The 24893-nt window shown below is 42.7% G+C and overlaps 2 protein-coding genes across 6 annotated transcripts; both read left to right on the forward strand.

Moving 5' to 3' along the window:
- Positions 1-1769: 1769 nt before the first annotated feature.
- On the forward strand, positions 1770-17417 carry zgc:123305. 3 transcript variants are annotated; one of them, XM_032513849.1, is made up of 12 exons: positions 1770-1889; positions 9642-9758; positions 13203-13403; positions 13516-13611; positions 13727-13872; positions 14386-14536; positions 14668-14816; positions 14976-15062; positions 15560-15712; positions 15859-15973; positions 16955-17055; positions 17169-17417. In XM_032513849.1, the coding sequence occupies exons 3-12, from the start codon at positions 13212-13214 to the stop codon at positions 17269-17271; spliced, it is 1293 nt and encodes a 430-aa protein (XP_032369740.1). In that variant the 5' UTR covers positions 1770-1889; positions 9642-9758; positions 13203-13211; the 3' UTR covers positions 17272-17417. The 3 variants fall into 3 exon arrangements, with proteins under 3 accessions (XP_032369740.1, XP_032369743.1, XP_032369741.1); XM_032513850.1 differs by having other exon boundaries at positions 1827-1885; XM_032513852.1 differs by lacking the exon at positions 9642-9758 and having other exon boundaries at positions 1820-1889.
- On the forward strand, positions 1836-24389 carry trim107 (tripartite motif containing 107). Of its 3 annotated transcripts, XM_032513848.1 has the most exons (3): positions 1836-1859; positions 21035-21055; positions 22073-24389. In XM_032513848.1, exon 3 carries the CDS (start codon positions 22086-22088, stop codon positions 23601-23603), a length of 1518 nt encoding a protein of 505 aa, XP_032369739.1. In that variant the 5' UTR covers positions 1836-1859; positions 21035-21055; positions 22073-22085; the 3' UTR covers positions 23604-24389. The 3 variants fall into 3 exon arrangements, with proteins under 3 accessions (XP_032369739.1, XP_032369737.1, XP_032369738.1); XM_032513846.1 differs by lacking the exon at positions 1836-1859 and having other exon boundaries at positions 20819-21062; positions 22075-24389; XM_032513847.1 differs by lacking the exon at positions 1836-1859 and having other exon boundaries at positions 20851-21055.
- Positions 24390-24893: the final 504 nt, after the last annotated feature.

The following is a 24893-nucleotide window of genomic DNA, read 5'->3' on the forward strand; positions in this document are numbered from 1 at the left end:
GTCCTAAGTAATTAGAGCTTTGAATGGGAAGCGAGATATAAGGTGTGGTAACTGCTAAATCAAAGCCTACAGATGAGTATGGAGTATGAGTTGGTTGGAAGGGACAATAGTATTATTTTTTCTTAATACCTGAGGATTCCAATACACAATCTGAGCAGATGATCATTGTTAAACTACAACATGCCTTCCTTTCAGGTACCGTAATTCCGAGTGTAGAAATGTTTGTACACTACATATATGGAGGTGGGCCGGGCAAACATGACTTTTTTATTTTATTTAGTGTAAACTGACCTTGGAGGGGAACAGTAGTGGTTTTACCTGGCACCTTTATACTATAATGACTGTTATTTTTATTTGTGCATATCTTATCATCCAACTGTGTGGTAGTGCATTGGAGCTGAGGATTTTGCTGTTACATTTTAAAACAATTGTATAGAACTATATGGATTTTAAAATAAAGCACTACTGTTTTCAGTGTGAAAATGATTGATATTACATTCAATGTACTTTTTACTTAATTAAGAGACAAATTAAAATTCCTAATTGACATCACTGCATATTGTTTTGCATTCTTACTATATTCTGTATATTTTTGCAATACAATTTAAAAAAAAAAAAAAAAAAAAAAACTTGGCAAGAGGTACTTTAAAGAGGAACTATGCCCATTTTATACATACTTGTTATTCCTAAAAAGGCTGTCCACACCAAGAACGATAACTATAATGATTACATTAAAAATGTAGTTTTAAAAATAATTCTAACTCAAGTGGATGCCGGAGTACACACCACACTATAACTACAGTGGCAAACATTATCGTTGGGATCACTTTCAGAGCGATTTGATGAACAATAGAAATACTGATACTAAATATGCATCTGAATTTCAGAAACTCAGATTTGTGATGTCATCAAGCATAAAGTCTGTAACTGCTCCAATATCGATAGTCAATAATAGGGGAAAAAAAATTATATATGACACAGAGCACCCAGGGAAAACGTTCTGAGTATGTGAACAATTTCTGTTTCAGAAAAGAGAGCACTACAATAGAATAAAGCTCAGTTGGGTATGAAAAAAATAAAGAAAACAAAAACGGGTTTTTCCTTTCATTAGGCTCGTTGGAGATGAGCCAGGTCTGCGCAGAATCGATCACCGCCCGTTGCATGCTGGTTAGATTTGTGTCCGACTTGATCCCGACTTGCTCTGACGTCATGCACACGTAGGCAACGAGAATCTCACGACAGCAAGGCGGCCGCAGTTCTGAGACGCAGGCGGCGCAGTTGCTTTTCACCGACTGCAAGACGCAGGTGAACCCAGAGCATGCTGGGAAGCCTCTTAGCTGATCTAACAGCTGATTGGTTCACAATCGATTCAACATGATGACGTTTTATATAAACTTTTTATTGTTTTTGAATCGGAAGGATTTTAACTGCTATTTGTCTGATTTAAAGACTTATTCTGTACAGAACACATGTTGTGTGGCTGATAGAGACGTTTAGAAGTCAGAGAGACCAAATCTGTTCAGATCACTGACCATCTACAGTCTGTTGTTAGTTAAAATCAGATTGCATGTAGAACATTTTGTGAGTTACTCTGACATAAATAAAACAACTAGAGACTGCGTACCAGCTGATGTGGGTCTGATTATATTTTATTAAATCGGAATCGCACCACAGTGTTTTTCTAACTGATCCTGTTGTCTGAAGCTGGCTGAAATCAGGTGGAAACTGTCCGGCTTTACCTCAGCTTTTTGTCCCCGCCCCCCGCTGCTGCCGCCTGCTCTCGTCCACTTAACAAGCGAGACGCAGTTCGTCTCGGACGAGCCTAGTGACTCTGAGCTACCTGAACACGAAGACTCGAAGCGAGACAGTAGCCTACTAAGTTCCAGTAGGTAAGTCTTTTTTTTAATTGTCTTTCACTTAATTCTTTGACTTTCTGTTCGTAATGACGGACAATCAATATTTAGTTGAATACAGTTCGCTTGCTATAATGCATACGGAGCCTGCATCCATATATCCGTGGAGTCGGCCTGATGTTTGTGTTCATAAATGAAAGTAATTGTCCGATCCAAATCGCTGTATTCCTTGCTTTAAAATCCGTTTGAAATGTCGTATCGAAACAGTATAATGGTGACGACGTGCAAGCAAAGCAGCAACGTCCTTACAATGAAGACCTAGATTAAAATATTGGGCAACTAACTGACCCTGTACTGCCGTCAGAACGGCCCAGGCTTCATCAATAGACGGCTTTCAAGTGCTCACTCAAAAGATTTGCGTCCTTATACGAAAAAGTTTTAAAACTTTCATGTTCATGAAACCAAACTTTAGATTTTGTTGTTGCTCGTGTCCCCTCAGAGGCTCCGTAGTCGAGAGAAGGAGGCAGATGCTAGATCTTTGTGTCTGTGTCTCCTTAGAGGCAAAGGTCAATTAAGAACAGATCTAGTCTTGGCCGGTTCTTAAGATTGGGAAACTGGTAATACAGGTGAAACTCAAAGAATTAGCATATGGTGCATATGGTTCATTTCAGTAATTCAGCTTAAAAGGTGAAACTAATATTATATAGACTCATTACATGCAAAGTGATATATTTCAAGCCTTTTATTTAATATCATTTTGATGATTATGGGGTACTCAGGAAATTAGCATATTACACGAAATCAATAAAAAAAGGATTTTAAATACAGAAATGTCAGCCCTCTGAAAAGTATAATCATGCATGTGTACTCTGTACTTTGTTTGGGCCCCTTTCGCATGAATTACTGCCTCAATGCGGCGTGGCATGGATGCTATCAGCCTGTGGCACTGCTGAGGTGTTATGGAAGACCTGGATGCTACAACAGTGGCCCTCAGCTCTTCTGCATTGTTCGGTCTCATGTCTTTCATCTTTCTCTTGGCAATGCCCCATAGATTCTCTATGGGGGTCAGGAGAGTTTGCGGGCCAATCAAGCACAGTAATCCCATGGTCATTGAACCAGGTTTTGGTACTTTTGGCTGTGTGGGTAAGTGCCAAGTCCTGCTGAAAAATGAAGTCAGCATCTCCATAAAGCTCGTCTTCTGAAGGAAGCATAAAGTACCATAAAATGTCTGGTAGACGGCTGCACTGACTCTGGACTTAATAAAGCACAGTGGACCAACACCAGCAGATGACATGGCTCCCCGAACCAACACAGATTTCAACTTCAACTGGACTTCAAGCATCTTGGATTGTCTGCCTCTCTAGTCTTCCTCCAGACTCTGGGACCTTTGTTTCCAAATGAGATGCAAAATTTGCTCTCATCAGAAAAGAGGACTTTGGACCACTGAGAAACAGACACAAAGTTGAATTGCTGAAATGAATGAACTTTTCACCATATGCTAATTTTTTGAGTTTCACCTGTACCTAAGGCACGTTTGGAAAAGTCTGTGAATGACTGATTACATTTAGTGTGCCGACCTGAAACAGTTGTAATATTTTGACAGCCCACTTGATTTGGCTTTCAGCATTTAAAGGGAAACTGCGCCAATAATTTTAAATAGTCATGCATTTTATTCTATGGTCTAAGACAGTCCAAACGGCTCACTCTTAAATCCAAAAACTAGAGTGCTGAAACTCAAATTTGTGATGTCATCAAGTATTTAAGTGTAACTCTCACCAAAATGCAATCTAGGGTATTTTTTTTTTAATGTCCTTTAAAAGCATAAACAGGACGGAAGCACCACTTTTAAGATTGACCGTATTTTTGTTTTTGGTCAAATGGTCTTTTGAATGGCAGTGCTAGGGGGGCTCGTTCGAGATGAACTGTGCCTTGTCTGTAAAGTGGACGAGAGCAGGTGGCAGCAGCAGGGGGCGGGGACAAAAATTTGCAGTAAAGTTGGAGAGTTTCCATTCCCACATATCAGCTTGTACACACTCTCTAGTTGTTTTAATTATGACAGAGTAACTCTCAAAGGCTCTACATGTAATCTGTTGCTGATTGTAATTGACAACAGACTGTAGACGATCCGTGATCTGAACAGATTTAGTCTCTCTGACTTCTAAACGTCATTATCAGCCACACAACATGTGCTCTGTACAAAATAAGCCTTTAAATCAGACAAATAGCAAGTAAAATCCCTCCTATTCAAAATCTATAAAAAATGTATACAAGACGTCATCCTGTTGAGTCGATTTTGAACCAATCAGCTGAGAGGCCGCCTTGCTCTTGTGAGATTATTGTTGCCTACGTCTGCATGACGTCAGAGCAAGTCGGGATCATCGAATATTAATGGTCTATGGTCCGGATCAAGTCGGACACAAATCTAACCGGCATGCAACAGGGGTGATCGATTCTGCGCAGACCTGGCTCATCTCGAACAAGCCTATTGATAAAAATTGCCATTTTTAAAACACTAAGGCCGGCTTCACACTGCCTGTGTGGCGTGAGCATGTCAGTTGCGTGGTGTGTCCGTCTTTATTTCGGCTCCCATGTTAACATTTTTCATGCAACACGCAATGGTGCAATGTTTTTTTGATATGCAGGTATAAATGTAATTTTAAAAAGAAATAATTATTGATTTTCAAATATTGAACGTCAACACAGAACAAATTATTTGTTGTTTTATTTTGGACCTCTGGACGTCTCCGGGAACCATCACCTTATCGTGGTGGAGAGGTTTGTGTGTCCCTATGAACCTGAGGGCTGTGTTGTCTGCAGCTTTGTGCCCCTGGTAGGGTCTCCCATGGGAAAAGAGGTTCTCAGGGGAGGGGCTAGAAAAAGATGGTTCAAAAACTCGATGGAAGAAAAAGGGAAAGGGGATAGAGTGACCCCCCCCGGTGGAAAGCCGGGCCCCGTCTGGAGCCAGCCCAGACGGTGGGTCATGAAGCGAGCGCCTGGGGCGGGGTTGCCACGAAGCCCGGTCGGGCACAGCCGAAGAAGCAACGTGGCACTTCTCCTCCTGCCCAGGGCCCACCACCTGGGAGGATCCAAAGGGGTCGGGTGCGTTGTCACAGGGTGGCAGCAAAAAGGTCAGGGGCTTCGAGGACCAGACCCAGGCGGGAGAGGCTGGCTCTGGGGGCGTGGAATGTCACCCCCTCTGTGGGGGAAGGAGCCGGAAATTGTGCGGGAGGTGGAGCGCTCCCCGTTAGATCGGTGGGGCTCACCCTCCGAAACAGTCTTGTTTCGGGAAAACCGAAATCCTGGATGGGGGTTTGGGACTTGTCCTACTCCGGGGGTTCCCTATGGTGTGAGGCGGGGGGGGGTGTGGGGATACTAAAAAACCCCCGGTTTGAGCGCGCGGCTTTGGGATTTTTTACCCCGGGGGACGGGGGGTTTTCCCTTTTTTTCCCTACGCCGCGGGTGATGGGGGGGGAAACTTGACTTTTTTGTGCGTATGCCCCAAACAAGAGTTCGGAGTATTGGGCCCCTTTTTGGAGCCTTAAGGGGGAATCCTGTATGGGGCTCCGTGGGGGACAAAAATTTTATGGGGGATTTCAATCCCAAAAGGGGGGAAAATGGGAGAATTGGAGGGGTGTGAGGAGAGGAACGGCCTCCATGACTAAACCCGGAGGGGTTTGGTCGGGTTTTGGGTTCTGTGTTAGTTTTGGTTTGCCCCATCCAAAAACACCATGTTCAACCCAGGGGAGCTCATAAGGAAAGGGGGCCCCCAGAGCCCCCTGGGGCCAAAAGGTAAATGATCGATTTTAAAATCGTTTAAACTGATCGGGGGCCCGTTTTTTTGGCCCAATGGGGGGAAAGAGGGGGGCCCAGAGCGTAAACGGGTTACCATTGGGGGGTGAGTTGGGTCAGGGGGGGGGGGGAAAGCCTCTGGACAAATGGTAACCCCCAAACCGGGTAGTGGGGGTAAACTGGGAACTTTTGGGAGGAGGCCCCTGCCCGGGAGGGACTTTAAAAACCACACCTCCGGCGGAGCTTTGTGCACCCCTGTGGGGATGGGGGCTTTAAAACCTGAGTGGAAAAGTTCAAAGTTTCCATTGCAAAAAGTCGGCGGCGAGCGGGGGTTTTTGGGTTTAGGTCCCTAAAGGGGCGGAAACCCAAAAAACCACCCTGGTGGACACGGGGGTCAGGGAAGCCGTCGACTGAGGAGTCCTTGGGATATTTTACCGGGGAAACCGGGGGCGGGAGCACGGTCCGAGGGGCCCCTTGGGGGGCGCAACTTCGCCTAAGGGGGCCAAGCAGGGGTGGGGGAGAATTTTGGGAAAGAAGACAGGAAAAGGGATTTTTTTTCGGTCGGCCCCAAGGTTTTCGGGAAAAACCCGTTCACCACCTCAGGAGGGGGAAAGCGGGGAATAAATTCAAGCTTTTTAAACAGTAAGGAGGGGGGACGGGTTGACCCAACTGGGGGGGGTTAATAGAGGGTGGAAGGAGCATTTTGGAGGAACCCCAAAAACCCAAGCGACACCCCCTCTGGGGTAGGGCAGAGCTGGAGGATGGGGGGGGATCTTTCGTCAATTTCCCTGGTTTTCCCCCAAAAGCCCCAGGGATTGATGAGATCCATCCAGAAATGCTGAAGCTTGGGTGTGGAGGGGCTGTCTTGGTTAACACGCCTCTTCAACATTGCGTGAAAGTCTGGGACGGTGCTAAGGAGTGGCAGACCGGGGTGGTGGTTCCCCTCTTCAAAAAGGGGGACCAGAGGGTGTGTGCCAATTACAGGGGTATCACACTTCTCAGCTTCCCTGGTAAAGTATACTCCAAGGTGCTGGAAAGGAGGGTTCGGCTGATAGTCGAACCTCGGATTGAAGAGGAACAATGTGGATTCCGTCCTGGTCGTGGAACAATGGATCAGATCTTTACTCTCGCAAGGATCTTGGAGGGGGCCTGGGAGTATGCCCAACCAGTCTACATGTGTTTTGTGGATCTGGAGAAGGCGTGTGACTGGGTCCCCCGGGAGAAATTGTGGGAGGTGCTGCGGGAGTATGGCGTGAGGGGGTCCCTTCTCAGGGCCATCCAATCTCTGTATGACCAAAGCGAGAGCTGTGTCCGGGTTCTCGGCAGTAAGTCGGACTCGTTCCAGGTGAGGGTTGGCCTCCGCCAGGGCTGCGCTTTGTCACCAATCCTGTTTGTAATATATATGGACAGGACATCGAGGCGTAGTCAGGGCAGGGAGGGGTTGCAGTTCGGTGGGCTCGGGATCTCATCGCTGCTTTTTGCAGATGATGTGGTCCTGATGGCATCATCGGTCTGTGACCTTCAGCACTCACTGGATCGGTTCGCAGCCGAGTGTGAAGCGGCTGGGATGAGGATCAGCACCTCTAAATCTGAGGCCATGGTTCTCAGCAGGAAACCGATGGAGTGCTTTCTCCGGGTAGGGAGTGAGTCCTTACCCCAAGTGAAGGAATTTAAGTACCTTGGGGTCTTGTTCGTGAGTGAGGGGACCATGGAGCGTGAGATTGGTCGGAGAATCGGAGCAGCCGGTGAGGTATTACATTCTGTTTATCGCACCGTTGTGACGAAAAGAGAGCTGAGCCACAAGGCAAAGCTCTCGAGCTACTGGGCAATTTTCCTTCCTACCCTCACCTATGGTCATGAAGGCTGGGTCATGACCAAAAGAACGAGATCCAGGGTACAAGAGGCCGAAATGGGTTTCCTCAGGAAGGTGGCTGGCGTCTCCCTTAGAGATGGGGTGAGAAGCTTAGTCATCCGAGAGGAGCTCGGAGTAGAGCCGCTGCTCCTTCGCGTTGAAAGGAGCCAGTTGAGGTGGTTCGGGCATCTGGTAAGGATGCCTCCTGGGCGCCTCCCTAGGGAGGTGTTCCAGGCACGTCCAGCTGGGAGGAGCCCTCGGGGAAGACCCAGGACTAGGTGAAGAGATTATATCTCCAACCTGGCCTGGGAACGCCTAGGGATCCCCCAGTTGGAGCTGGTTGATGTGGCTTGGGAAAGGGAAGTTTGGGGTCCCCTACTGGAGCTGCTGCCCCCGCGACCCGATACCAGATAAAGCGGATGAAGATGGATGGTTTTATTGTGGCGTCAATACTGCTTCAAAACGTTGTCGATGCTGTAATCAAATCAGTATGTATTTAAGTTTAACATGAAGTATACTACTGTTTGAGTGCAGTAAATCAATGGGAATCAATAAAGCTCATTTGGGTATAATTAAGCAATAGCTCATGCCAAACTGTGGTATTGTGATTACATCACAGCTAAGGGGCGTTGAAGCGGAGCTTTGTTAAAATGGTCATCAACTATGGCAATTTGAAAGTAATAGTCACATTCCAATTTGAATAGATTTTTATTAATAAATAATTACAGTGAGGGAAAAGTATTTGATGCCCTGCTGATTTTGTACTTTTCTCCACTGACAAAGAAATGATCAGTCTATAATTTTAATGGTAAATTTATTTGAACAGTGAGAACAACAACAAAAAAATCATAAAAACACATGTCATGGTATTCTTGGGGTCATAGGCAGCATTCCTCCTCCTCTAACCATGGTGAGTTGAGTTGATGCCAAATTTCCAAAATTTCCAACACTTTCACCTAGTTGTCTTCTGAATCATTCAGCTGTTCATTGGAAAACTTCAGACGGGCCTGTATATGTGCTTATTTGAGCAGGGGGACCTTGCGGGCGCTGCAGGATTTCACAACGTAGTGTGTTACCTATTGTTTTCTTGGCGACTATGGTCCCAGCTGCCTTGAGATCATTGACAAGATCCCCCCGTGTAGTTCTGGGCTGACTCCTCACTGTTCTCATCATCATTGCAACTTCCCAAGGTGAGATCTTGCATTGAGCCCCAGGCTGAGAGAGATTTACAGTTCTTTTGTGTTTCTTCCATTTGCGAATAATTGCACCAACTGTTGTCACCTTCTCACCAAGCTGCTTGGCAGTGGTCTTTTAGTCCATTCCAGACTTGCGTAGGTCTACAATCTTGTCCCTGACATCTATGGAAAGCTCTTTGGTCTTGGCCAAGGTGGAGAGTTTGGAATATGATTGATTGATTGCTTCTGTGGACAGGTGTCTTTTATACAGGTAACAAGCTAATATTAGGAGCACTCCCTTTAAGAGTGTGCTCCTAATCTAAGCACATTACCTGTATAAAAACACCTGGGTGCCAGAAATCTTTATGGTTGAGATGGGGATTTCCCTCAATAAAATGCAAATCTATTTTTAACATTTTTGACATGTGTTTTTCTGGATTTTTGTTATTATTCTGTCTTTCACTGTTCAAATAAATCTACCATTACAAATTATAGAGGAATCATTTCTTTGTCAGTGGGAAAATGTACAAAATCAGCAGGGGGTCAAATACTTTTTTCCATTACTGTATGTTCACTAGGAAATAGAGCCTTCTGGGCTAGCTGCATGCGCAAACTGAGGCAGTTGCTGTTGAACGCAGCAAAGGCAACATTAGCTTACAGTAGCAGCTAGCACGGGCTATTTCTTTAGCTTAATGCTAAATAAAGGCTAGAGCCCATCTATGGAGAACCTGTTCACTCCTTATTTAGCCCCATTGTACAAAATGTGGTTGCCTGTTCCACCAGAGTTCCACTGGGGGTGATCGCAGGCAAATGCAAAATAAATTAGTCTTAGCCGTCGGAGTTAGACGGCTAAATTTGTCTCTTTCCTCTGATTGACGTTGAGAAATCTCATATTTGATTGTAGTTTTTGCAAGTTCAACATGAATTATGTGTCAAAAGAGTACTTATGTATGTCCTTTCGATTTCTTACAGGTTGAGTCGTTGTTGCCCACAACACGCTACCATTCTGCTAATGAATGCTGATTGGTTAGTGAAGGACTGATTACGAGCAGAGATCCCGTTTGATGGCATCCAAAGCGGAACCAGAATGTCAGAGTGACTATTTTGGCGTGGTCTTTAAAACATTAGCAAACCTCTTTCTAGCACGTGTATTGACAGGGAGAGCCTAACCTGTCAGTTGTGTTGTCAATGCCTCGACAGAAAAAAGGAAGTGACTCAGAGATTGCAGTAAAGCAGTATCTCTGGCCGTAGGATGTGTATGACGTCATTGACATTTAAAAGGCTTTTTAGGAAGAAAAAAAGAAACTTTAAAAAAATCTAACACCCAGCAGTGTGTATTTTCTTAGCATTCCCTTTTGAATGCAGCATTCAAATTATTAAACAAAAAATGAAAGTGGTATAGCTCCATAGACCTCCATTCATTCTGCACTCGCCTGTGAGCGCCCTCTGGAACTGCAACCAGATCAGAAGCTGGAAGTATCACGAGAGTAGAACTTCACCCCTTCCTAAAAATTCTCTGGAAAGGCACACAATAACACAAACTAACTAACCGATAGAGACAGCGGTAGAACAGCAACTCCAGTTTTATGAGGTAAAATATCTGTTTTTGTCAATGAAGTCTGGTGACTTTAAAGACAGTATACACTCACCTAAAGGATTATTAGGAACACCATACTAATACTGTGTTTGACCCCCTTTCGCCTTCAGAACTGCCTTGATTCTACGTGGCATTGATTCAACAAGGTGCTGAAAGCATTCTTTAGAAATGTTGGCCCATATTGAGAGGACAGCATCTTGCAGTTGATGGAGATTTGTAGGATACACGAAGCTCCCGTTCCACCATATCCCAATGATGCTCTATTGGGTTGAGATCTGGTGACTGTGGGGGCCATTTTAGTACAGTGAACTCATTGTCATGTTCAAGAAACCAATTTGAAATGATTCGAGCTTTGTGACATGGTGCATTATCCTGCTGGAAGTAGCCATCAGAGGATGGGTACATGGGGCCATAAAGGGATGGACATTAGGGCTGCACAATTAATCAAATTTTAATCGCGATCACGATTTGGACTTCCCACGATCAAATTTGCGTGATCGAGCGATTATTTTTTATAAAGCGTCATTTCATAGAACGCTCTGTGTATTTTGCAAAGCCAATCTCCCGCTCCATAAAGCCGTCAGAAGTCAGAGTAAAGTCAGAGTAGTTCACTGCACCCCGTGCAGTTAAGTTTCTAGATGTAGACAGTCCCAGAGGACAGAGTAGCGTGAGGAAAACTCAACAGATAGCAGTCGGTAAGACGTCAGTCTCAAGGTTTACCAGTTTACCAGTAAACGCAACACTTTGTCCCATCTGTTGTTTTTCAGACAACAGCAGTGACCAGTGCTAGTTAGCGTCTGTTAGCTGTTAGCTCCTCTAGGACGCACCGGTGCGAATGTCTTCGCATCCGCTGCAATGCTGTTTATATGGATATGGTTTAATTTTGCGTTACATGACCCATTTCGTCTGTAAAGCCGTGCCTGTGTTGGATCTTTCTACGCTCTCTCGTCCTACTCTCTCTCCTCTTACTCTCCGCGCCCCGCCACACAGCGGCCGCCGGTCCACACTTCTGATATTTGTCAACAGTTTTAATTTTTTTTTAACACAGCTGTATATTGTAAGTATGAGGGGCAAACCAGTATTTGTACCAGTGTTTCCATGGTAGCTCTGCTATCCCGGCCACTACGGCGAAGAACACAGAAGAAGTTTCTGAATGCAGCTAACTTCAGTTGGTAGAGTAACAGCGTGTGAGACGGAGCTGCTGGACCTGGACCAGAGATGTGACCCATGGCCAGAATATCATAGTTCATAAAAATGCAGCGCAGTGAAGATACAGACGTTTCATACACACTACGTGTGTATGCCATTCGACCCGTGCTGGACCCGTTCATAATGAGTCAGCCGTCTCTCTGTGAGTAGTGTCCATCACACTCCCTCTCGCAGTTATAAATAGCCTATGTGACAATAACATTTGTTTTGGTTAAAATCAACAAATAATCGTGAGAATAATCGCGATCAAAATTTAAAACAAAATAATCGTGATTATAATTTTGGACATAATCGTGCAGCCCTAATGGACATGGTCAGAAACAATGCTCATGTAGGCCGTGGCATTTAAACAATGCCCAACTGGCACTAAGGGGCCTAAAGTGTGCCAAGAAAACATCCCCCACACCATTACACCACCACCACCAGCCTGTACAGTGGTAACAAGGCATGATGGATCCATGGTCTCATTCTGTTTACGCCCAATTCTGACTCTACCCTCTGAATGTCTCAACAGAAATCGAGACCCATCAGACCAGGCAACATTTTTACCAGTCTTCAACTGGTGAGCTCTTGCAAATTGTAGCCTCTTTATCCTCTTTGTAGTGGAGATGAGTGGTACCCGGTGGGGTCTTCTGCTGTCGTAGCCCATCCGCCTCAAGGTTGTGCGTGTTGTGGCTTCACAAATCCTGCAAACCTCGGCTGTAACGAGTGGTTATTTCAGTCAAAGTTGCTCTTCTATCAGCTTGAATGAGTCGGCCCATTCTCCTCTGACCTCTAGCATCAACAAGGCATTTTTGCCCACAGGACTGCCGCATACTGGATGTTTTTCCCTTTTCACACCATTCTTTGTAAACCTTAGAAATGGTTGTGCGGGAAAATCCCAGTAACTGAGCAGATTGTGAAATACTCAGACCGGCCCGTCTGGCACCAACAACCATGCCACGCTCAAAATTGCTTAAATCACCTTTCTTTCCCATTCTAACATTCACTTTGGAGTTCAGGAGATTGTCTTGACCAGGACCACACCCCTAAATGCATTGAAGCAACTGCCATGTGATTGGTTGATTAGATAATTGCATTAATGAGACATTGAACAGGTGTTCCTAATAATCTTTTAGGTGAGTGTAGATAACAGCTTCAGTTTCCCATCGGAAAGGGCTGTGTGACTGCAAGGAAAGTACTGAAAATATTGTAAATATAGTAAACAATGAAAGAGGTATGTTTCAGAATTCAAACCAGCTTTGTGTCATGGTAATGTGTTTGTAGATGAATGCTTTGATCCATCGGCCCATCGCTCTCCAACCTTTAGCCCATTAGTCATGATTGAGATCCGATTCCAAAGGTCCCTTATCATCATTCAAGTGACATTATTGGTTACTTGGCCTAAAAAATCTGAATGTTGTTGGGACATATAACAGGAACTCTGTTTGCTGACAGGCAAACGTGCCATATTAAGCATAAAACACATACTTATGTAGCCTAGTATATGCTTAATATGATTTCTTGAATGTCACCTGCTTTTTATTTTGGTTAATTGGATGACTATTGTTGTGAGAAGTTGTAATTCTATAGCGGCTTCTACATTTACTATCAAGGAATGACATTGTTGTTGGGTGCTGCTGAAGGATCAAATTGCAGACAACAGAAAATACTGAATGCAGACACTTTTTGTTCCTTTTTTGTAAAACCTGGCCAAAATGTTCTCACTTCTTGTTTTTTGTTTCCAGTCCCAAACCATGAATATTGTGGGCCAGTTTGCGCAGACAATGTTTGGGACGGCGAAGGAGCTGTGCCATGGCCTTAACCCCGCCACTCTCACTGGAGGGATCGATGTCATTGTGGTGCGACAGCCCGATGGATCGTTCCAGTGTTCCCCTTTTCACGTCCGCTTTGGAAAGCTGGGTGTGCTGCGCTCCAAGGAGAAAATTGTCAGTGCTTCTCTGTCTCATTAAATTACCACTACACTACAACTACAATTCTACTACAGGTCTATCCCTCTGCTTTTTTCTTTGACACATACATGCAACCCTGTGATTTTAGGTGGACATAGAGATCAATGGAGAATCAGTTGACCTGCACATGAAGCTGGGTGACAATGGAGAAGCTTTTTTTGTGGAAGAAAATGAAAACAAGGAGGTAAGAGGACCAACATTTGATGGCTATGGGCAATTTCTCATTTCTTTGGTAACTTCATTTGGGCATGGTCTGTTATCTGTTTCCATCATTGTACACTTTTCTTTATCACCCTCAGTCGCAGGTCCAAGCCCCTCTGTGGGCTGAAGAGATCGAAGAAACCCCTGAGGGATCCTCCATCACCGGTTCTCATACTCACCTGACAGAAGAGAATTACTTTGTCCTATGGACAAACACAAAAGAAGAAAACACAAAACAGCCCAAGTAAACCAATCACAGTTGTAGCGCTCTGCAAACCTCGCATAGCTTGTACTTAGTTAGTAGTTAGTTAGTAGTTATATATTTACATTTCTAAAAAGGTGCAGGTCACCTTTTAGATGGATCCTCTACATAGCTGCAGAGTTTACTCACATAAGCACCACAAGTACTGATAATTGGGACAAAGTGATTTTTATCCTTTTTTTTTCTTTTTTACAAACTATTATGTAGCCCACCTTTGCACCACCAGAGTGTGCTCAAACTATGTTTATATAGTGCATTACTCAAACATTCTATCCCATATTTAATTGTCATGATGAGCAGCGACGTCAGCGTTTGACAAAACCAAAGTTTAACATACGTGACAGCCAATCAGTGTTTATTTAATTTTTTTACTGTCATGCACAGATCATTAAATCACTTTATTTGTAACGTTTGGAGTTGATCAATAAAAATGCTGTGACCGAGAAATCTGAACCAAAACCAAAGTGTTGATTGACTTGTGTGTTGTTTCTCCAGAGCCACATTGGATGACATCGACAGTGATGAAGTGGCGGGCCTCAGCCAAGAAGCCATGATTACTTCCAGCCTATCAACAGAAACCCTCAGCGCCACTCAGTGTATCACCCAGATGTACCGCAAATTGCTACGTCTGACCTCTAATCAGATAGTAAGAGATACACACACACACACACACACACACACACACACACACATATTCAGATGCCCACATACATTTTTAATGAATGTAGAGGATGACCACTCTGTCTTCATTAGCTAACTCTCCTTTCCCATAACCAGGAGCAGTTAAACCTGCGTGAGGGAGCCAACAAGGTGGTGTTCAGTGTGACCACACAATACCAAGGCACCTGCCGCTGTGAGGCTGCCATCTACCTGTGGAAGTGGGACGATCGTGTCATCATATCAGACATAGACGGCACCATCACTAAGTAAAAACGCGCTATTTTGCACGCTATTTTGTGTGTGTGTCTGTGTCATTGGAGCCAAAGCAAGTCACAGTTCCTATCACTATTAAAGATGTACAGTGGAACATTGTCTGAAACTACATAGTTACAGTATTATGAATCTTCACCGTCTTTCTGCTGCAGGTCTGATACTCGTGGTCAAATTCTACCTCGGTTTGGAAAAGACTGGACACACAAAGGCATCGCCACACTCTACCACAAAATACACCAGTATGTAAAATGTTTGGAAAATATTATCAGCAGTCAAAGAGCAAAACTCATCAACGTTTTTTCCCTTTTTACCAGGTCCTTTTACTGAACTTTTACACACATTACTCAACAAGCAAAAGCAGATCAGGTCCACTGCTGATGATTTCATTGTGATGTAATATTAGTTGCAGCAGCCGAGTCGCTAATCTGCATTGCCAGATGTTTCCCTGTTTGTCTCCATTTTCAAACGCCTTATCTTATGCTTTTAAAAACAAGCTCAGCTGTTCCGTTAATTGAAAAAGATTGGATTCAATTTGAAATGCTAATCTTCTGTTACACAAATCCAGAGAAATATAATATACATTACATATGTGTTGTGGAAAGTATTGATACAAGTGTTCGGTGGGTTGATGCGGTAGGTCAACTCAATTACAAGCAGTAAAAGTGGAATAATCCACATTCTTCTTATTCCATGTTATAAAACTAAAATGCTAATATGGTCACTCCTTTCATTGTAGAAATGGCTATAAGTTCCTGTATTGTTCAGCAAGGGCCATAGGTATGTCTGCCATCACTAAGGACTACCTTCAGTCTGTCAATGACAAAGGCATTGTCCTCCCTCAAGGCCCTGTACTGCTGGCCCCAAGCAGCCTCTTTTCAGCACTGCACAGGTAACAAATACTACTACTACTACAACTTGACAGATAGTTACTTACTAATTCACTGTAGCATTAACTGAATTAAAGTGTGTGTTTGTGTGTGTGGAGACAAACTCTTTAATAATACACGTCCATTCTGACTGTCCTGACCTATGCAGAGAGGTTATTGAGAAGAAGCCGGAGGTGTTTAAAATTGCCTGTCTCAGTGACATCAAGGACCTGTTCAACCCACAGAGACAGCCCTTCTACGCGGCCTTTGGCAACAGGACTAACGTAAGCAACGTAAGCAAGGTTACAGCCATAACCTTCAGCAACAAGTGTTTTCAGTCAAGCTATTCCAGGTTTCATAGTTGGCAACAATGTTAGACCCTGGCACAAACCTGTGTGTACATAATCCCAGAGAGACCATGCCTGTTAGGAAAAAGGCAAAGAACACACCCATAGGTTTTAGATGTTTTTACATATTTTCAATATGAACTTCCTGTGCATGCATGAGACCTGCGACTTAGGGGACGTAAAGAAACGTTTATAATGATGATAACAGACCATGCCCAAATGAAGTTACCAAAGAATTGAGAAATCGCCCATGGCCATCAAATGTTGGTCCTCTTTCATTTTCTTCCACAAACGCTTCTCCATTGTCCCCCAGCTTCATGACAACTGATGCATGTAGAAAATGAAGTGCGAGTGTTGAGGCTATCCTATAAGCCTCTGGATGGATGGCATGGTGTTCTCAACGAGTAGCAGAAAAGATCTTAGGTCCAGGCATTGATTCTCTTTGGGTGGTGTTCCTGTTTATTATAAAAGTAGAACATGGTATTTTACATAAAAGGGTACTTCACCTAGTGCTGATTAATAAAGGGCTGTGGCTTGCTGTCGGTCGAGTGGGTGCTCACGGCTACGGTAAGAACCATGTGTTCTCCTCACTGATTGCCAAACTTGTAAATATAGCTAATTCCTAGTGTCGTGCCACACCCAGTGCAATACTCCCCCAAGTGGCTAAAATAAAAATTTGTTAAATTAACCTACGGTAACTAAAAGGTGGATATAAATGGCTTCTACAGCGAGAAATGTGGATTTAAGTCTGGGTTTGCTTGTTGGATATAAAGTAAACACTGGCTAATGCTTTATGATTATGGATGAGAGCTATAACAGCCAAACGATTGTTTTAGTTAACATAGATACCTCAAAGATTAGAGTCCCACTGAAGCTACTCTGTGTAACTGTATTGTTTTGCTGCCTTACATCGTGCAGGATGCTTATGCCTACAAGCAGGTCGGGGTGCCTGATACCAGATTATTTACCGTCAACCCAAAAGGAGAGCTGATCCAGGAGAGAAGTAAAGTCAAGTCATCGTAAGTGTGCAACAGAACACAGATAAAAACACTGTTTCCATCCTTTTTTAGGCATTGAACATTCTGACAAAAATACATTTGTGTGTGTGTGTGTGTGTGTGTGTGTTTTGCAGGTACAGCGTCCTCAGTGAATCAGTGGAACATTTCTTCCCCACGCTCTCTGTCGGGGGAAGCACATCCTCTGCTTTGGACTGTTGGAAGGAGCCTCTGCCATAACTGGGCCTGGATGCACTACTGTAGACACACACACATCTACCTAAACACCACACACAAGTCTTATAGCAAGCACGTATACTCTCTACAGTCCCTGACAAAAGTCTTGTCGCTTATCTATTTTGTAGAAACACCTGCTATTAACCTGACTTTTAATTAATCAATTGGTGTAAGAAATAGCTCATATGAAAAGCTAAAACCCTCCCAAATGATGTTCAATGCACTGAAATAAATTAGTTTCACTAAAAAAAGATTAATTATTTAAACAAGACAGAAAGGTCAAATTTTGGCAAGACAAAAGTTGTGTCGCCTATACATAAATTGAACAAATTTACTACAAATACTAAAATATGTCAGCAAATTAAATAGTGATGCTGTGAGATTCAAATGTAATATCTTGTATGACTTCCATGAGCTTGAAGGACTGCATCCATGCGGTTCGGCAAGGATTCATACAATGTATTGATGAAGTCATCAGGAATAGCTAGGAAAGCAGTCTTGCATGCCTCTCAGAGTTCATCAATATTCTTTGGTTTGGTCTTCCATGCTTCCTCTTTCATCCTACCCCACATATGCTCAATGATGTTCATGTCTGGTGACTGGGCCGGCCAATCCTGGAGCATCTTGATCTTCTTCGCCTTGAGGAACTTTGAAATGGAGATGGAAGTATGCGATGGAGCACCATCCTGCTGGAAAATTTGGCCTCTTTTATGGTTGGGAATATAAGAGGTAGCTAAGATTTCTTGGTATTTGAGACTATTGATGTTGCCTTCCACCCTGCAGATCTGCAGTTTCTTTTTGCACTGAAACATTATTACAAAAGCTGTTGGGATTAAAATGAGCCATTTCTTGTAAATAAATCTTGATTAGAAATATATTTCAGCCGCACTTCAGGTCAATTTGTACACAAGCAACAAGACTTTTGTCAGGGACTGTATGTTAACTCTTTTTTTTCTGAAAGGCATGAGACTTCCCAGAATGCCTGAATATTGCCTTTGATACTGTAGTGCCTGTTAACTGGACACTGAATAAACTGGAACAGAAAGAGGCGACTGTCCCGTCTTATAAAGATAGAGCCAAATTACCAAATGATGTCATAACATCTATTGACTCAACATTTCAAACACAAGTGTAAAACCATTATGCAGTGCTTAATCTCAGTGCTCACAGAGTGTGGCTGTTTACACAGTATTTAGCTATTTTCATTTGTACACATTTGTACATTTGTACTGGATAAATATGCCTTTGGACTGTTTTTAGTTTTTTGTTATTGTGTGTAGCATCCAGTATCATATAGTCATGCCAGAATATAAGTTTGAATTGTATTAGTATAACACTTTAGCACCTTTCAGCTCCAAACACATTTGTATAAAATAGAGTTGTATTAGATACGTATTGTAATGTAAAAATTAGTAATGCCTAAATTCTGCACATGCCAACACTATTGCTTGTTTTCTATGACTGACCTGGATATTGTCAGTTCACTGCTCTGAGCTCATGCTCAAAGCTCAAATAGACCCAGGTACACACAGCTACAAAACAAACCTGTTATACTTCATTCTGTTGAGATTGTGTGTAGTGGAGGGAGGGTTATAGGCTTTATATACCTATACCTCCATGGACAAAACTACCAAATATGGTTTGATGTATTTAAAACAATTTGGGTTATTTGAGCTATATTATGTTTTTGTCACGCACGAGTGTTTATTTATTACATTTGACTCCCCTGGGTCCTAAGTAATTAGAGCTTTGAATGGGAAGCGAGATATAAGGTGTGGTAACTGCTAAATCAAAGCCTACAGATGAGTATGGAGTATGAGTTGGTTGGAAGGGACAATAGCATTATTTTTTCTTAATACCTGAGGATTCCAATACACAATCTGAGCAGATGATCATTGTTAAACTACAACATGCCTTCCTTTCAGGTACCGTAATTCCGAGTGTAGAAATGTTTGTACACTACATATATGCGGAGGTGGGCCGGGCAAACATGACTTTTTTATTTTTATTTAGTGTAAACTGACCTTGGAGGGGAACAGTAGTGGTTTTACCTGGCACCTTTATACTATAATGACTGTTATTTATTATTTGTTGCATATCTTATCATCCAACTGTGTGGTAGTGCATTGGAGCTGAGGATTTTGCTGTTACATTTTAAAACAATTGTATAGAACTATATGGATTTTAAAATAAAGCACTACCTGTTTTCAGTGTGAAAATGATTGATATTTACATTCAATGTACTTTTTTACTTAAGAGACAAATTAAAATTCCTAATTGACATCACTGCATATTGTTTTGCATTCTTACTATATTCTGTATATTTTTGCAATACAATTTAAAAAAAAAAAAAAAAAACTAGGCAAGAGGTACTTTAAAGAGGAACTATGCCCATTTTATACATACTTGTTATTCCTAAAAAGGCTGTCCACACCAAGAACGATAACTATAATGATTACATTAAAAATGTAGTTTAAAAAATAATTCTAACTCAAGTGGATGCCGGAGTACACACCACACTATAACTACAGTGGCAAACATTATCGTTGGGATCACTTTCAGAGCGATTTGATGAACAATAGAAACGCAAACGTATCTGAATTTACATGTAAACACGAACAACTCCGGAATTTCAGAAACTCAGATTTGTGATGTCATCAAGCATAAAGTCTGTAACTGCTCCGATATCGATAGTCAATGATAGGGGGAAAAAAATTATATATGACACAGAGCACCCAGGGAAAACGTTCTGAGGTTTCTGGCTTAGAGAGAGAATAGCTCATGTTCACTGATTGGACTTCCCTAGGCCATGGAAAAAAAACAATTGGAATTCTTCATTTAGGTGGTGTTCCCCTTTAAAATGCTGATGTACCAATTCTTCGTTGACTAGGGTAACCATGTTTTGATTTCCCAAAAAGATAAATTCAGACAGGCTTCTCAGGTCAATGAACAGGCTTTATTATGCCTCAATGGTATACAAGTAACGTATGTAACAACCTGTAACAAAATAGCTCTTTTCAAATAAAAAAATATGAAATTATGTTCTAAATATGACCTATTCTGTGTCAGCTTCAAAATCCAGCTTCAACTACATATCTTCTAAAACCTTTTCAATGTAATAAGATAAGGTTTTTTTTTGTCCATGTGAGCTTTGAGATCCCCAGCACCTTAATAGACACTAAAACAAATGTGCTAGCTTTGCACACGGTGCACTCCGCCTCCCACTTGTCCCGACCGAGATGGTACGTGGAAAGTTTTATTTACAGTTCAACTATGCAGCTGCACTCACACTTCGGCAATTTGTGTGCAATGCGCAGTTTGTGCTCCGCTGTCTGATCTGCAAGGCAAGGCAAGACAAGGCAGCCTCTTGCGAATTACGTCATGCAACAAAGTACCGTAGTGTTGTGTGCAAAGCGCAAAGTCAATTTAAGTACAATGGTCTCATGAAAAAGAGTGTAAACCGGACATTTTCATTAATTTACAATCCCCCCCTCCCCCACCGGACAGTACGTAAAAAGTGGACATGTCCGAGCAAAAGAGGACGTTTGGTCACCCTAGCACAGACCATATTAGAGTGTGGGGCAGAGTGGGCCAAGGTTTGGCAAATGCATGCAGTCAGGCAGAAACGTGCTGCTCAAGGTGGGTTAGGGTTATCCAGTGAGCTCCAGCGGGACAAATGAAGGCGTCAGTGTTTCTGAAAGGCGGACTGCTGATCTCTGCGTCAGTGCGTTGTATTGATGACTGTGAGCTACCTGAAGACTCGAACGCAAGACAGAACTGTTGTAGACTAACAGGTACGTTTTTTTTTGTTAGTTTTTTTTCTTTGTCTTTTACTTCATTCGGATTTTTTAGTAATGACGGACAATCAGTATTTAGTTGAATGCAGTTTGCTTGCTTGTGATGCGCATTAAGTGACGCTTATGAATAATGTCAGCCGAATTATTTTTCAAGGAAGCTAAGCCAAATTAAATATAAATCAAAGCTATCCTACCCTGCAGCATATCAACCCTGTACAGTTAGAGTGATTAATAAAACTGAAACTTGTGATTCGGCCGCGTGGAGATCCTGCTCGCTGGAAATCGAAAGTTAACCGACGAGTAAACAGACGACGCAGAAACATTTGACCTATTTTTGTAGGCTACTTCGTTCTTGACAGAACATCTTCCTGCGACTAAAATGCCCCATTTACTATAGACAACATTTGATAAAACCATGGTCTAGCTTGTGCAGAGTTAGCTGTGATTATTATTATTTTTTACATAACTTTATATTGCATGCGTAAACTGTATGGTTGCCTTGGGCTAGTCTAGTCACGCGTGGGCATCGGTTACTTCCTCAATAGGCCTTTTCCCTATACACCTGCAGCAAGAAAGGTAACGTAGCTATATTATTCAGGGCCATATCCGTCATTGATGACACGATGACGATATTTTATATATATGTTTTTGGACTGGAATAGCCTACATTTAAGGTTTAATATTTTAGGTCAACATAAAATGATTCAGTATTTCGGTATTAAGATATTCATGTTGGGAAATAAAATTCCCATTTGACACAATACATATAAAATCGACTATATTTGGTGTTTGGTCATTATTTTCTTATAAATTGCGAGGGAATTTATAAATCTAGTCCTGTTTTTTATACTTTATTGTTTTTTACTTTATTCCCTTATGCCATTTACACATTTATTAACTCATTACATAGACGTTAACAATCTTAACAGAGTCAAATAAATCATCCAAGTGTACATAATAAGCTGTGCATGTTTCTGAAGTCTTACCCTGAGTTGTCTGTTTTTTCTAGGGCTTGCCAACATGTCTGTGAGTGAGACTGAAGCGAAGTTTTCTAAAACAGACGATCGAGAAGCGTTAGCTTTGGAGCTTAAATGCCCTATTTGCTTGCAGTTCTTCTCTGAGCCTGTTTCTCTTCCCTGTAGTCACATCTACTGCTTTGCCTGCCTTCAGACAATGGGAGAAGGCCTTGACCAACACAGCTGCCCTGAGTGCCAGGCAGAGTACCAGGGAACCAAAGCCCTCGTGAAAAGCTTCAAAATGTGCAGCATCATAGAGACTTACAAAGCCACTGCTGGGAAAGTCAACTCCACTGCAAACTCTTCTGATGTCAGCCATGTAACAATCAAGAGTGATCATAGCTCTGTTACAGAAGAATCAAACACAAAGCACAACCAGGACACAGCAAAAGCTGGGGAGAGCCAGGAGGAGAGCTCAGGGTGTGAGGGAATGAATGGCAGTGGCAAAGGCAAGAGGGAAATGGATGAACCTAAATTCAGAATGGCATCTCAAGTCACAGAGTTGAACCTCAAGTTGGAGATGGCAGAGAGTGTGCTGAGGAAGGAGAGGGAATGGGAGTTAGAGCTGACCACTGCTAATGGTCAGCTGAGAGAGAAAGCATGCGTTCTTTTAGGGCAGATAAAAGATTTGGCACAGAGCTACAGCACACGGGTGATGCAGCTGATTGAAGAAGAGGTAGGTCCAGGTGAAGCCAGTGTAGGCAGACGAGTCAGTCAAGCTTCCGAGCTGACAAAGCAGCTGAGACAAGCTGTGCTCCGAGCGGAGTCCCTTCTGACGGAAGATGATAAGACTGCATTTAGTGATGAGCTAGAGACTCTACAACCACATATTGTGGAGCTGATGGCTAAGCCTGTGGGAGAAGAGGACGACCATGCTGAATCAAAAGTCAACTCTGCGCGAGCCTGTCCAAAGCTGGAGGACATGAACGCTGAGCTGAGGGAACGATTTGGAGAGATTCAGCGCTCCCTTCGAAACACTCTTAATCCTTCAGAGGTGACCTTTGATCCAGAAACAGCCCACCCAAACCTTGTCCTCTCAGAGGACTTGAAGACGGTGACTTTCAGCGCTGCTAAACAGCCTTACCCATCCTCTCCTCAAAGGTTCACCAACTTCTTCCAGGTCCTCAGCACCCAGAGCTTCTCTGAAGGTGAACATAGCTGGGAGGTGGAGCTCGAAGGTTCTCCGTGGATCATCGGTGTGTGCTACAGTGGGAAGCTAGCACGTAGTGGGTTGCCCTCAGCTCTGGAAAGTAGCCGGAGCTCCTGGTGTCTGATGTGGTTCAACAACCTGCTGACAGCCTTTGAGCAGGGTCACGATGTGCCGCTGAAGAGGACCACAGTCTCACACAGGCTAGAGATCAGACTGAGTTTCAAGACCCACAGGCTGAGCTTCTACAACATCAGCCCCATCAGCGGGAAGACTCATGTGTACACTTTTAAGGCAAACCTGACTGAACCAGTGCACCTGGCCTACAGGATGATGTCAGGGCACCCCAAAGGCCGTGCCACTATTTATTCATAATCCTATGTATATTTCTATCAACTATATATTCTTTGCCAATGTGCTGCATAGTAGAAAGAGCAAAGTAATCATATTTCTTCATTTGTACGATTTAAAGAATTTTAAGTCTTAGTTGTGTCTTGGGAGAAGACACTCTGATATCCTTATTCCTCAGGCAACTTGTTCCAAAGAGTTCAGGAATTTGGATGGCCCTTCCTGATCATCCATAGGCTACTCACCTACTTTTGTCTAGCACTTTGGATGCTCATTGTGATATCATATGACTGATTCATGAATGCGACTGAATTATTCATTGCAGTGTGCCCAAAAACATAGTGCTTAAAATGTTTAAAAATAACTTGATAAATTGCATTGTTTTGTAATTATTGTTCTTTTATGCTTTAGGGCAGGGGTCTTCAACAGGGGGTCCGCGACCCCTAGGGGGTCCGCGGAGGTACTGCATGGGGGTCGTGAAAGTTTTGGTTGATTAGACTTTTTTTTATATTCCCCCCCCCCCTGCAATTTTTTCCACTAATTGAAATGTCTTTAAATACACATTAACATGAATTCAACACACTGTAGTAAACAGATAAATGGAGGCAGAAGATGTATTTCAGTCATCAATGCACACATGGCACTATAGGACCAGTTTGATATAACACAATTTTATACAATATATATAATTAGGGGGTCCCCGCTCCATCTCGCCATCAGTTTGGGGGTCCTTGGCCTGGAAAACGTTGAAGACCCCTGCTTTAGGGTAATGCACAGTTTAAAGATATAAACAATGTAAAAGGCATAAACATTAAAAAAATATATATTGTTTTATGTTTTTTTATTTTCATCTGATAAACTAAACTTCTTACACAAAAGGCCTTCTTCACAGCCGGCATTTAGACTTTAGTCATAGTAGGAAAAGCCCTGGTGTTAGTAACATTGACAGTGGCTCCGTTATGTGATCCAGCATGAACAATAATGGTTTCTAGTATTCCAACCCATGTAATATATCCATAATATTCATATTATTACATCTTTGGGAGATGCCACTCTCCTGTACTTTGCATTTTACTTAATTTAAGGAGTGACATTACAGGTAAAAAAAAATTGTTTTTTTCATTTATTGGTCAATTTTTAGATTTTGGGTTGTTTTGAAAACACGGTGAACATTTGGCCATTGAGTGTTGACAGTATTTTCTGATTTATGGAGGGATTAAATAGATACCCAAAATCCCCTCTGTAAAAACCTTTGAATCTAATATGTCAACCAAATGAAGAAATCATTTTTAATCTGGCTTTATTCAATGTATTCAT

The sequence above is a fragment of the Etheostoma spectabile genome, chromosome 4 (assembly GCF_008692095.1).
Source record: "Etheostoma spectabile isolate EspeVRDwgs_2016 chromosome 4, UIUC_Espe_1.0, whole genome shotgun sequence".
In the NCBI taxonomy this organism is placed as follows: domain Eukaryota; kingdom Metazoa; phylum Chordata; class Actinopteri; order Perciformes; family Percidae; genus Etheostoma; species Etheostoma spectabile.

Excerpts from the sequence above, each read along its gene's own strand:
- trim107 (XM_032513846.1), top strand. The coding sequence starts at position 20,945 with ATGAAGGCGTCAGTGTTTCTGAAAGGCGGACTGCTGATCTCTGCGTCA. Across the intron at positions 21,063-22,074 it reads GAACTGTTGTAGACTAACAG|GGCTTGCCAACATGTCTGTG; the intron begins GTACGTTTTTTT and ends TGTTTTTTCTAG.
- zgc:123305 (XM_032513849.1), top strand. The coding sequence starts at position 13,212 with ATGAATATTGTGGGCCAGTTTGCGCAGACAATGTTTGGGACGGCGAAG. Across the intron at positions 13,873-14,385 it reads GAAAACACAAAACAGCCCAA|AGCCACATTGGATGACATCG; the intron begins GTAAACCAATCA and ends TTGTTTCTCCAG. Across the intron at positions 14,537-14,667 it reads GTCTGACCTCTAATCAGATA|GAGCAGTTAAACCTGCGTGA; the intron begins GTAAGAGATACA and ends TCCCATAACCAG.